At 34.7% G+C, this 12,667-nt stretch overlaps 1 protein-coding gene across 5 annotated transcripts in view; it reads left to right on the forward strand.

Annotated features, from left to right (window-relative positions):
- The window catches only part of LOC127066350 (filamin-A), a 40,847-nt gene that overhangs the window by 11,946 nt on the left and 16,234 nt on the right, over nucleotides 1-12,667 (forward strand). The window contains exons 6-19 of one of the 5 annotated variants that reach the window (XM_050999972.1): nucleotides 913-1,262; nucleotides 1,374-1,501; nucleotides 2,187-2,201; nucleotides 3,514-3,652; nucleotides 3,942-4,226; nucleotides 4,332-4,648; nucleotides 4,736-5,162; nucleotides 5,256-5,471; nucleotides 5,538-5,925; nucleotides 6,336-6,905; nucleotides 7,687-8,031; nucleotides 8,117-8,727; nucleotides 8,809-9,107; nucleotides 10,609-10,747. In XM_050999972.1, coding sequence (XP_050855929.1) covers nucleotides 913-1,262; nucleotides 1,374-1,501; nucleotides 2,187-2,201; nucleotides 3,514-3,652; nucleotides 3,942-4,226; nucleotides 4,332-4,648; nucleotides 4,736-5,162; nucleotides 5,256-5,471; nucleotides 5,538-5,925; nucleotides 6,336-6,905; nucleotides 7,687-8,031; nucleotides 8,117-8,727; nucleotides 8,809-9,107; nucleotides 10,609-10,747 — 4,229 coding nt within the window. Of the gene's footprint in view, nucleotides 1-912; nucleotides 1,263-1,373; nucleotides 1,502-2,186; nucleotides 2,202-3,513; nucleotides 3,653-3,941; nucleotides 4,227-4,331; nucleotides 4,649-4,735; nucleotides 5,163-5,255; nucleotides 5,472-5,537; nucleotides 5,926-6,335; nucleotides 6,906-7,686; nucleotides 8,032-8,116; nucleotides 8,728-8,808; nucleotides 9,108-10,608; nucleotides 10,748-12,493; nucleotides 12,655-12,667 lie in introns of those variants that run through there. The other 4 variants (XM_050999980.1, XM_050999990.1, XM_050999999.1 and 1 more) reach the window with 4 other exon arrangements.

The raw sequence follows: 12,667 nt of genomic DNA on the forward strand, positions 1-12,667 counted from the left end.
GCATGTTTCCTTTCTTTTTCTTTTTTCTTTTCTTTTCTTTTTTTTTTCTTTCTTTGATTTCTCAACTGACGTTTATATTGCAATCAATTGTAATCGCAGCCTCGCTGAAAATAATCTATCTGAGTCATCGGCGAATAAACATACGGCGATTCCCACTTTAACAGGCCAAACTTTTTATCCGATGTTACATTACGAGTCTGCCAAATGTATACCTACGCTTTGTACCACGACAGAGATTTAATGCTGAATCCGAAGATCCAAATTAATGGCGACTTGAGATTTGCCAAAACTCCTTTTCCTTATGATCTTTTCACTTATATTATAATAACTGTCGTGTGTTCTTATGGAAGACGAGAAATAGACAAAAATAGATTTTCTTCGTTTGGATAATATACCACGTAGATACGTGTTGTCCGTTCTAAGCAAGATCACGTTCACGCTTAAGTACTATTTTGAGATTGGAGGAACGAGGAAGTCAACCAGAAGCGTTTGTTTTGAAAATTATTATCTCGAAAGGTTTGACACGCGTAGGCTCTCTCACGCTTATGATTTCATCCAAGGCGTGGTAATTTTCGATTTTTCTTCGAGCAAATTACGCAAGTTTATTCTCACGTTGTTCCATCATCTCATTGTTATTTCCCGTGATCAAGATCGTACCTTAGTCGATACTAAAAATAACTATTTCTATGTTATCGCGATAATTACACTATTGGATGTTAATTTTGTAATATATAATGTATAAGTATCGATTCAAGTTTCTCTCTCTCTCTCTCTCTTTTTTTTTTTACGAATATTGTATTAGAAAAATCAGAAAAATCATATTTTTTATTTTCTTTAAGCATACTTTCTTCTTCTTCTTCTTATTATTATTATTATTACTATTATTAAAAAAAATACATATATAATTCGCAGATTCCACGGACATCGTCGATTGCAAGTTGAAATTGATCTTAGGATTAATATGGACCTTGATTCTTCATTATTCGATCTCGATGACGATGTGGGATGGCGAAGATGGAGACAATTACGACAAAGGAGCAACACCGAAACAAAGACTGATGCATTGGGTCCAATCAAAAGTTCCAAATTTACCAATCACGAATTTCACTTCCGATTGGAACGATGGCCGAGCCGTTGGTGCTCTCGTTGATGCAGTTGCACCAGGTCTCTGTCCAGATTGGCAAGACTGGAATCCGAAAGATGCAGTACAAAATGCATCAGAAGCTATGGGCTTGGCTGATGATTGGCTCAATATACCGCAGGTTTGTTCAAATAAAATTTATTTTTCTTTTTTTCTTCTTCTTCTTTTTTTTTCGTTAATCGATGAATATCTTTATCAGATTAGATTAATAAGAATCTATTTCTTATCGTAGCTGATAAAACCAGAAGAGATGGTTAATCCTAACATCGATGAGATGTCGATGATGACGTATCTCTCCCAATATCCAAACGCTAAATTGAAACAAGGTGCACCTTTGAGACCTCGTACCAATCCCAATAGGTAAGGATAATTTGATTTACGTATATATCTTGCAATTTGATCTATTTATTTTTGATCTCCTTCCTATCTTACATTTTGATGCATTGATTAGAGTGAGAAGTGCCACATGATATGTTATTTTGGATCCTCGATTCTTTATTTTCTCTCTCCTTTTCTTTCTTTGTTTCTGTCTCTCTCTCTCTCTCTCTCTCTCTCTCTCTCTCTCTTTCTCCTTGTCTTTGTATCAGATTATTTTTGTATTTTGTGATTTAGTCTCTCTTTACGTGCATCTTTTTCTATACCTTTGATAATAGTCAGGTATGAGACTATCAATCATACTTATCTAAGTTGTTCGATAAAATAAGAACATCATTTTTTCTTGTATACAATGATTGTCGATGGTTTCAAACCTACTATTGAATTGTCTTTTCTTTTTTAATTTTTTATTGTTATTATTTTTTTTTCTTTTTTTATTTATTTTCTCCTTTTCTTGGGAAAATACGATAGATATATATTTCATTCTATCATAGTTAGTATAGTAAATATATGTGTATATATATATATATACATACACACACACATATATATATATATATATATATATATATATATATACACATACATACGAGGGGTGTAGATAAAACGTATTTCTCAATACCGAATCAAAATGTCTAATTAATAAATTTATTTCATTTCTCGGTCGCAGCATCCCCCCTCCGCGGTAAGTTGCGCAGCAACGATGTCTTGACATGCGTATAATCTATACTATATATATTCACACGTATTCATAAATTTACAAACAAATCGTATTATTAGTTTTATGCAATTAATCGCCCTGCCTCTTTTTAGCCGTGAAATTCAGATCGATCGGAGCAATTTTTTTTTTGTATTTTTTTTTTTCTTCTAATCTTTTTCTTTTTTTATTTTTCTTTTTTGTTCACACGCTCTCATATGTTCCAATTTCATAATATTTTCTATTCGTTTAAATTTGGTTGTTGGTTTTTTTTTCTTTTGTTTCTTTTCCTCGTTCCTCTTTTATTTTTTATTTTTTTTTCTTCTCTCTTTTTTTCTTTTGTTTTGTTTTGTTCAGTATTGTTTTGATTTTCTCTAATGCGTGACATCACGAGCTTTTTGTTAGATTTGGTTTATGTAGTGGATCGCTTGTGACGCCATAAATATCGAACAAAAGTGCGTTTAAATGTGCGATAATATAAATGCGTTTGTTCTCACGAGTAAGGGTAAACGTTTGCAAATTGATTAACCATTAACACGAGAAAAAATAATTTAAAAGAAAATGATGGGAAAAAAATATATTTTAATTTTTTTTTCTTTCTTTCTTTTTTTTTTTTCTATATTTAATCTACAAAACTTTGACGCGCGATTTCAAAAAAGAAGAAAACAAAAAATATTCTGCGTCTTTAATATTCTCATTGTAATATCGTTGTACATGCATTGATTTTCGTATTATAATGTATCTTACATACATACATACATACATACATACATACATATATATATATATATATATATATATATATATATATATATATGTACCTATAAGAATTGATTTAATCAGTATGTGTTTAATGTCTCCTGTATTAGAACTATCAACGGATATATACCGTCGTGTTTACAAATCGTTTTATTAAGATGATTTCAATTGTTTATTTTTTTAATCTAGCCTGTCGATGTTAAGTAAAAAGTGTCTCCTGTTTCCTGTTAACGCATTGATTTATTACCAATAAAAGTCATATAACTGATAAAAAATTATAATTAAAATAAAAGTTTGATAAAAGGAAAGAAATTGGATTTCGAAAAGAAAAAAAGGAAAAACAACTGGAGAAATTTTAGCAGGTTAAAACAAAAAAAAAGGATACAGAAAATATATAATAATGCTTATAACCGTTTGACAAACTCGTTTGATAACGCGATTGTATTTTTTCTTTTCTTTCGTTTTCTTATTCTTTTTTTTTTTGTTATTTTGTCAATTTTCTTTTTATTTCTTTTATTCTTACGCTTTCTACTTTATACAGAGTGCGTGCATATGGACCTGGTATCGAATCAGTTGGTCCGGTTGTTGGAGTACCGGCCAATTTCACTGTTGAGACATTTTCTGCTGGCAAGGGAAATGTTGAAGTCTTTGTTGAAGATCCAAAAGGAAACACTATACCAGTAAGAAATTTCATCTTTTTCTTTTTCGTTAAAAATATTGCAAAAGTTCTACGACGAAGAAAATAAAAAATAAACAACGTGCATGTGTACATATATATATGCCTTTAATCGTTTATGTAATTTGATATAATTTTTCTTTAGATCGATGTTAGATTGAAGTTAAAAATATTGCAAAAGTTTTATGACGAAAGAAATATATTTACAGGCGAGATAAACAATAAATAAGAAGCATTTATTAATACATATGCGTTTAATCATTGATATGTAATTTTATATAATATTTGTCTAGACTGACGTTAGATTCAACAAGGATAGAAATCTTACATACTCCGTTTCATATACGCCAAGAATCGAAGGACCTCACAAAGTGAAAATACTCTTTGCCGGAAGGGAAATACCAAAGAGTCCATATACGGTCAGTGTTGAGGGTCATGCGGGAGATCCTAGCAAAGTAACAGCAAGTGGACCAGGTCTTCAACGCGATGGAGTCGTCGTGAATAGGCCTACTTACTTCGACATATTCACTAAGGACGCTGGTCGTGGTGTACCGGAAGTTATCATTTTGGATCAACAAGTAAATATATATAATAAGAAATAAAACATAATGAGGAAATATTTAATCGACGTTGAAAAAAGAAAAAGAAAAGGTACAATGCAATGATTCACGTTTATTTCATAGGGTTCGAAAACTACGGTGCCTGTAAAATTACGTCAGATCTTCCCGGATGTTACAAGGTGTGAGTACGTTTCTCCAGTAACTGGTTTACATTCCGTTAATATCTTCTTCGCTGGTAAACTCATACCCGGAAGTCCGGTTGGTGTGAACGTTGCTCCTGTCTCCGACGCGAAGAAATGTCGAGCTTATGGCCGAGGACTTTTACCAACAGGAGTTAGAGTTAATGATACGGCAGATTTCGTCGTTGTTACCAAGGACGCTGGTGAAGGAGTACCGGAAATTAAAGTAATTGGTCCGGGAGGCATCAATCAAACAGTACAGTGAGTCAAGTTAAAGATTTTATCGCTGATTTACAATCTTATAAATAGTTTGAAATATATATATGTGTTTTGTTGAATATTTCGTAGGATGACTAAAGCAGACGCTAACACATATAATTGTTCTTACGTACCAACGAAGGAAGGTCGATATGTAGTAATGATTACGTTCGGTGGTAAAGAAATACCAAAATCCCCATTCGAAGTAAACGTTGGCCCGTACAAGGAGTCCGCGATTTGGGCTTTTGGTCCAGGTCTTAAAAGTGGTATCGTTGGACATCCAGCCAGGTTTACCGTAGATACTAACGGAGAAACCGGAGCTCTTGGTTTCTCGATTCAGGGACCTTCTAAAGCAAACATCGAATGTCACGATAATGGCGATGGAACAGCTGACGTATCCTACTTACCTACGGCACCCGGACAATACGCTGTACATATACTTTGTGATAACGAAGATATCCCATCGTCTCCTTACATCGCAAATATTGTACCAAAGACCGACTTCGATCCGGAAAAGGTTTGTTAGACTTATTAGTTCGAACCGACTACCTTCTTTTTCTTACCAATGTAAGTACATATTACAATATTTATTTGTTAAATATGCTTTTAGGTAGAGGTACATGGTCCAGGAATTCAAGCGGATAGCGTTGCGAAAGATAAACCGACTCATTTCATTGTGGATCCTAGAAAAGCTGGTCAAGCACGTTTGGAAGTAGCTATTCAAGATGTTTTTGGTAGACAAGTTCCCGTTCGTCTCGAAGATAAACGAGACGGGACGATACAAGCGTATTATACACCGACTTCTGCTTCTCAGCACGTTATAATGGTGAGTTGTTAAATTATCATCGTGTGTACGAGTGATTAATCAATATAATTAAATATTTTCTTATAGGTAAATTATGGTGGCGTAGCTACCAAAAAGTCTCCATACAGAGTAAAGGTAGCTGCACCTTTGAACCCAGCTGCGGTTACAGCCTTCGGACCAGGTATCGAAAGAGGTGTAAAATCAAATGTTCCTACTCATTTTAATATCGATTGCCGCGAGGCTGGACCTGGCAATATGGATGTGACCATAGTCGGCGAAGATGGACGAGAATTACCTGTTTCTTTGACCGATAACGAAGACAATACATACAGCGTAGGATACGTCGCTCCACAACCAGGAAATTATTTTGTCAATCTCAATTACGGTGGTCTCAAGGTACCTACGTGTCCTATCGCGGTTAATGTTCAACCGCACATCGATGTCTCCAGAATCAAAGTGGACGGTCTTGAACCTAGTGAGTATATAAATAAATATATATATATACATACATACATATACAGCTTATTTGATAATTATCTTTATCGAACGAATCCAAATTTCATTTATCGAACGATGCATATTTATTTCATAATATCATGTCGTATGTCGTGAGATTTCATTCCTTTCAAGAAGAATCATTATTCTAGAGAACATGGATATCGAAACATACCATGATGTCCCGCGTAGTTTTATTTATAACAGGTCATTCGTAAAAATGAATGAGTACGTAAGAAAGAAGTAGGCTTTTACAAAGAAACGTTATATCGTGTTCAAAGTACAACGATGGACACGATACGACGCTAGGTACGAACAAGACGAAAGACTCGTTAAATAGTTGAGAGACTCTTGAAGAGTCATACATACGTAAAAACGCTCTCCGCACAGCTGCACCGGTGAACAGCCTGCAGCAGTTCCGCGTGATAACGCAGGATGCTGGAAAGGTGGCTGACTTTCAAGTGGCTATAACGGCGCCATCGGGTAATCGCGTTAAGGCCCACATCTTACCGACGCACGAAGGTTATCTGGTCAACTTTACACCGACGGAATTGGGCGAGTACTTGCTGGGCATCAGTTTTGGCGGTGAACCAATCTCGAGTCAGCCCTATCGTCTCAACTGCGTTCATGGTTCTGATCCTGGCAAAGTCAGAGCTTCTGGACCTGGTCTTTCTCGTGGTGTCGTTAACAAGCCAGCAGAATTTGTTATCGATACAAGAGGTGCAGGTCAAGGTGGCCTTGGCGTTACCGTCGAGGGTCCTTGCGAAGCTGCCATTAATTGTCGAGACAACGGTGATGGCACTTGTTCCGTTGCTTATCTCCCTACCGAAGTTGGCGATTACGGGATAAATATTACCTTCAATGAGCAACACGTGCCTGGCTCACCGTTCCAGGCCATCGTCGTTCCCGATACTGACGTTTCAAAAATCAAGGTCACCGGAAATGGAATTCAGCCACACGGTATCGTCAAGCCGTCAGGGCAATATGGTTTTTAGGAATGCGAAAAACCGTGATTGTTAGTGTGCGTGTGTAAGGATACAAAACGGCAAATAGGTTGCTCGTAATCGTAATGATTGAATTGGATTTATTACTACAGAGAAGGGTTTCTTCATTGGAAATGTTATTAGAATTTTTAAGGACGATTATTACGAGCAATCCATTCATCCTAGTAATACAGGTGCCTTTCGAACTGATAGTGACCTCAGGAGTGTTCGAAACAATGCATGAATTAATCGTTGACGCTGACTTTTCATTTTGCACATATTTGCGATAGTTCTTCTTTTTTTTTTTTTACTTTTGCTTTCGACAAATATTCCTCGTCAGGATGCCATGCCATGCTTAAATAATGATTAATTATGTTTTCCTTTTTCTTTTCCTTTTTCTTTTTTTCTTTTTTTTAATTTTTTGAGTATCATTTCTTTTCTCCGATAAATTATTGTACTAACATTAGAGTAAGTCTCGATACATAGACATGTTAGTGGGTGAAAACGTAGATCGTAAAAAATGAATGATTAGATAAGTGTGTTTAAATTAGAAGGAAGTGTATTTTCTTAGGATGCTTTGATTTACCTCTTCACAATATTTATAGTTAGAATGTTCATAGTGTACAGATAAGAATCTGAATCGATATAGAGAGATATTGTACGAAAGAAAAATTCAGTAAAATTGATTTTATAAAATCAGTTGAATGGAGTCATGAAATCGAGAAACATCGTTTCGATGATCATATTTTCCTTTTAAGGTCTGTACTTGAAGCAACCAACGGAATTTACGATAGACACCAGAGCAATCGCTAAAATGAAGAATGACGAAGGTTTAGTCTCCTGCGTTATCAATAATCCAAGCGGTGGAAAGACGGAGAAAGTAATCATTCCTCAAGGAGATGGAACGTATCGTGTCAGTTATACACCTTTCGAAGAAGGACGTTATACTATCGATATTCTATACGACAACATTCCAGTGCCAGGGTCACCGTTTACCGTTAATGTTAAACGTGACAGTGATCCTAGCAAATGTCGTGCATATGGTCCAGGATTAGAGAAGGGATACGCTAACAAGGCTAATCAATTCACCGTAGAGACTAAAGGTATTATTTCGTGTTCTCTAATCAATTACAAGAAATCTGTCATACAGATATAATATATCAAGTATATTTTATCTTTTTATCGTAGAGGCCGGCAATGGTGGTCTCGGTTTAGCGATCGAGGGTATTCGCGAAGTCAAAATGACGTGCAAAGACAATTACAATGGTTCATGCAGCGCAGAATATATTCCAATGGAACCAGGAGAATACGACATCACTATAAAGTTCGCCGATCAGCATATACCTGGTTCTCCTTTCAAAGTTCAAGTAATATCGGATAGCAATGCTAAGAACGCCGTTGCCTATGGATCCGGACTCGAGCCTGAAATGGTAAGAGAAGGCGTGCCAGCGAAATTCGTCGTTGATACTTCGAAGTGCGAACCAGCGAAGTTGGACGTTAGGTTGAAGACTGACAAAGGACAGGTGCAGAAGCCTGAAATTAAAAGCCGAAGCGACGGATTATACGAGGTTACTTATCAGCCACCACCTGCTGGTAGTACCGTTCAAATCGGTATAACTTACGACGGCGAAGAAATAGATGATAGTCCTTACGCCATTAAAGTTTTACCTACCGTTGAACCAAACAAAATCATTCTCACCGGACCTGGAGTATCGCCTGTTTGCACTGCTTCCTTCCCAACGGACTTTGTCGTTGACACTTCTAAAGCTGGATACGGCGATCTCGAGGTTCAAGTTTTGGTAAGCGATATTAATTACGTTGTCATTGTTTTATAATATCTCGACGACGTTTAATTTCATGTCAACTTTCATGTCTCTTAGGGTCCGGATCAAGCACCACGAAGAGTCGAAGTTCAAGATCTAGGTGAAGGAAAATACAAGGCTACTTATTTACCCGATGACTGCGGTCGGTACAAGGTCAATGTGAAATACGGAGGTAAAGAAGTACCGGGTAGTCCAGTTTTGGTTCAGAGCGTTTCCACTGGTAAAGCTGACAAATGTAAGATCAAGGAGGGCATTCAACATACCTTGGCACAGGGTGAAGAATATTGTATAACGGTTGATACCGAAAATGCTGGAAGGGGTGCCGTCACTTGTCGTATTCGTTCTACGTCAGGCAGGTAAAGAAAAAAAAAAAAAAAAAAAGAAAAGAAAAGAAAGGACAAGAAGAGAGAAAAAGAAAACAAAGAAAAGAGAAGAATTTTTATATCTCGCTATTATTTTTATTTTGATTTATCGTCATTCTAAAAAAAAATGATAATAGTCTCCAGAAGCGAGCGTAGGAAAATAGAAATGTACGAAAACTCGACAAGTCGACAGGGTGGCCCTCGTATCATATATTTCCTGTCGCTTATTTCTTGCATTCCTTTCTATCTTCTCTCTTCGTGTTCACGTTCCATCGTGCAGGACGATATCGTCCCGTTTTATTTTAAATACCCGTCAGCATGACCTAGATATTTATTTCGATTCACGGAATATATTCAAAACTAGCGAATGCAGCCCATCACGAACCGATCGTAAATCATACGTTTCTCCTCTCTTTTTTCTTTCTTTTTTTATTTCTTTTTTTTATTTTCTCTCTCTCTCTCTCTCTCTTTTTTTTGAACTGTAGCACGATCGTAAATGTTTAATAGTCGTTTCGATTCCTCCTGTCTGTCTCGTTCCTAAATTATATCCGTCGATACTTGGAAACCAGTACGAAAATAAAAGGGTAACAAATAAGTCGAGCAGAAGAGAATATGTATATATATTTATACATAATATATATAAATAGCATCGTCTTCCTTTAATCATACATCCTTTTTTTTTCTTTCTTTTTTTTTTTTAAATAAATATTTAATAGTCATTCACTGAGCTCCAACAATTCGACAAAAGTTCAAAGATTTATTTGCTTATTTTAACATATTTTCTCACTTGGCACACATTTGTTCTTACCAGATCGAGTACTTGCCTTTGTTCATTTTCTCAAATCTAATGGCATCATTGTTAGCATGCCAAAAGCATAGTTGAGCTTGCATTGAATCGCTACTTTGGAATTTCGTTCGATGTCTCTTCAGCTAACATATCTTTGTCTATCTTTCATTCCTAACATATTTTAAACGGTTACACAGACTTACTTAAGAAACTTTTGTATATACGAAAATGCTACATGAACATGATACATTGTTTGTTAGAAAGAAGATAATCGTAGCATTGTAGCATCGAATCAAAATAAATGGACAATAAAAAGAAATTATTATTTAATTATTGATATAATTCTCGCAAGATCGATTTTTTTGTCGACAAATTCGAAGCTCGATCGTATGTAGAAAGTATTTTGACATTGATAAGTGAGTTTCTACGATGTCCACCTGTTGGAGCATTAGTCATGCACCATATCAAATGTTTCGTATTTTGCATTCAATGTTGGCAAGTGATCTCTCTTCTCTCTTTTCTAGAATCGATATCTTCGAGAAAATTAATTATCATTATTTTTATGTTAAATTAATTTCGTAATGATATAAGAAGAGAACTAATGAATTGATTTCCTTCTTTTTTTTTTCTTTTACAACAGTAATAAATTCTTTTGCTTATAAATGACAAATTATTTATTAATCTATGAAATTTTATATTATTTCGCAGCGAGGTAGTGGACATTGATATCGAAGATAATGGCGATGGAACAGTTAACATTTATTATACAGTAGCCGATGCTGGAGACTACACGCTTAGTATTAAATTCGGTGGACAACCTGTTCCAGATGGTATCTACACATTTACGGTAAGTAAACAATTTATCATGTTCGATTAATCCGTTATATCTTCAAATAGAAATATTAAAATCAAGCTAAACATTTTCAATTACGCCTATCCTTATTATTGATTCATCCTAACAAATTTTATTTTGAATGGATGAACTATTTAATTTCTCGGATTAATGCTCTGGATTAATGCATCGTACACAATGCCTTTGATTATCCATTTTGAAAAATTATTGCGTCCAGTGGCACTTAGCTTCGTTGCTGGGGGGTATTTATACCGCTTATATTTCGGTTTCGAATGCTGAGTCTGGCCGCCCTGGTGGACAATAATTATGTCAAAGTAAATGAGAGGAAATAGGAACAAGAGACCTGGATTCATTTTCCGTAGCTAGTTTTGTTTCACGACGATTAAATCCAAGTTAAATAAAACGAGAATAATTGGAACGAATTTACGTTAGGTAGCACAACTTTGATTTAATCTGTCGTAAATAAATCTATAAAGATATCTACAGACATTTATTAGTTTTTATTCAATTTTATGTGCATAAATCAAGTTAACTGCTATAATTAGATGGATATGTATAGTAACATTTTCATTTTACTATTATTATTATTATTTTTTTTCAACAAAAATAAATTTCATTTTTTATACTGATAATTAGATTTAATTAATTAATGTGCAGCTTAGTTAAACAAATTTTGTGCTTGTTCTTATATAAATTATATAAAAATGAAGTTCGTTCGTTTGTCGAAAAGAAGAAAATAATTTTTCGCATCTTTCGAAATATAGTTGATGTATTTAAATAGTTTTTTCTTTCTTTTTTTTTTTTTTTTTTAATGAAGAATTGTCATCATCAAAGATTCTAAAGAAAAGTCCGAAAGTGACGAAAATTTGGCGTATGATGTTTGAAATATTGCAAATTATTCTAACGTGTGTAAACTCTGCGGAAACGGAGACGGTAAAAACGTTTTGCTATTTATACGACCTTGCTATCGCGACGAAAGTTCCCTGTTCGTAAGACCTTCAGTGGCAGACGAAAGTAAAATTTTCTCACGGACGAGACGGCGAAGAAATTTCGTCATTTAATGATCCGTTGGCATAATCTTTCGGCACCTCATAAAGGATACAATGACATCAGTTGTACACGAAAGAACGAAGTTCTTTTTTTTATAAAAAATAAGTAGACACTTGCTCATAGAAAATTTGTATACCTGCCAATAGTTCGATCATTTTTATTAAATAATTCGATTGATTACCATATGTTTTTTAGATTTTAAATTATGGTTTAAATTAATAAATCTCGAAAATAAACAATTACACATACATACATTGTTAGATATAATCAATAATTAATGATCGAGTACAGATTCGTTATATATAAAAGAATGTGACCCTTAAATGGAAATTTTATTTTATAAAAATATTTTTAGAAATTATTAAAAAAGAAAAGAAAAAAGAAGTCGTATCAGAATTAAAAAAAATTTAGTACAATTTTAAAGATCTAAGAATAAATCCAATTGAAATCGTTCGAATGACATCGCGTAGAAATACAACAAATAATAGGAAATAGATCGATTTCAAGAATTTAATACTTCTATCGTCAAAGATGTATAAATAATATCTAGTTCATTCTACAATCGTAAACGTCGAAGAATTGAACAGAAAGAAGTGTGACACGTGTTGATATTTAAGAAATTATCTTGGGACGTTATTTGTCTTGATCTTCCTGATCCCTCTTGATCTCATCTTTTGGTTAAGAGGAGGGGTTGGGTGGGGCGAGGTGTATCTAACTATAGAGACAACACGTAGCAGCGCAGGATATTATCGTGTGGTCTCCAGAAGAAACAGTCCACTCCGAAGACTCACCGGGATCGCACCAAGTGTCTGATAATATTAGCAGGAAATATTCTTCCTCGTCTTAGCACCGTAAGAATCCTTT

This window comes from Vespula vulgaris, chromosome 1, assembly GCF_905475345.1.
Source record: "Vespula vulgaris chromosome 1, iyVesVulg1.1, whole genome shotgun sequence".
In the NCBI taxonomy this organism is placed as follows: Eukaryota; Metazoa; Arthropoda; class Insecta; order Hymenoptera; family Vespidae; genus Vespula; species Vespula vulgaris.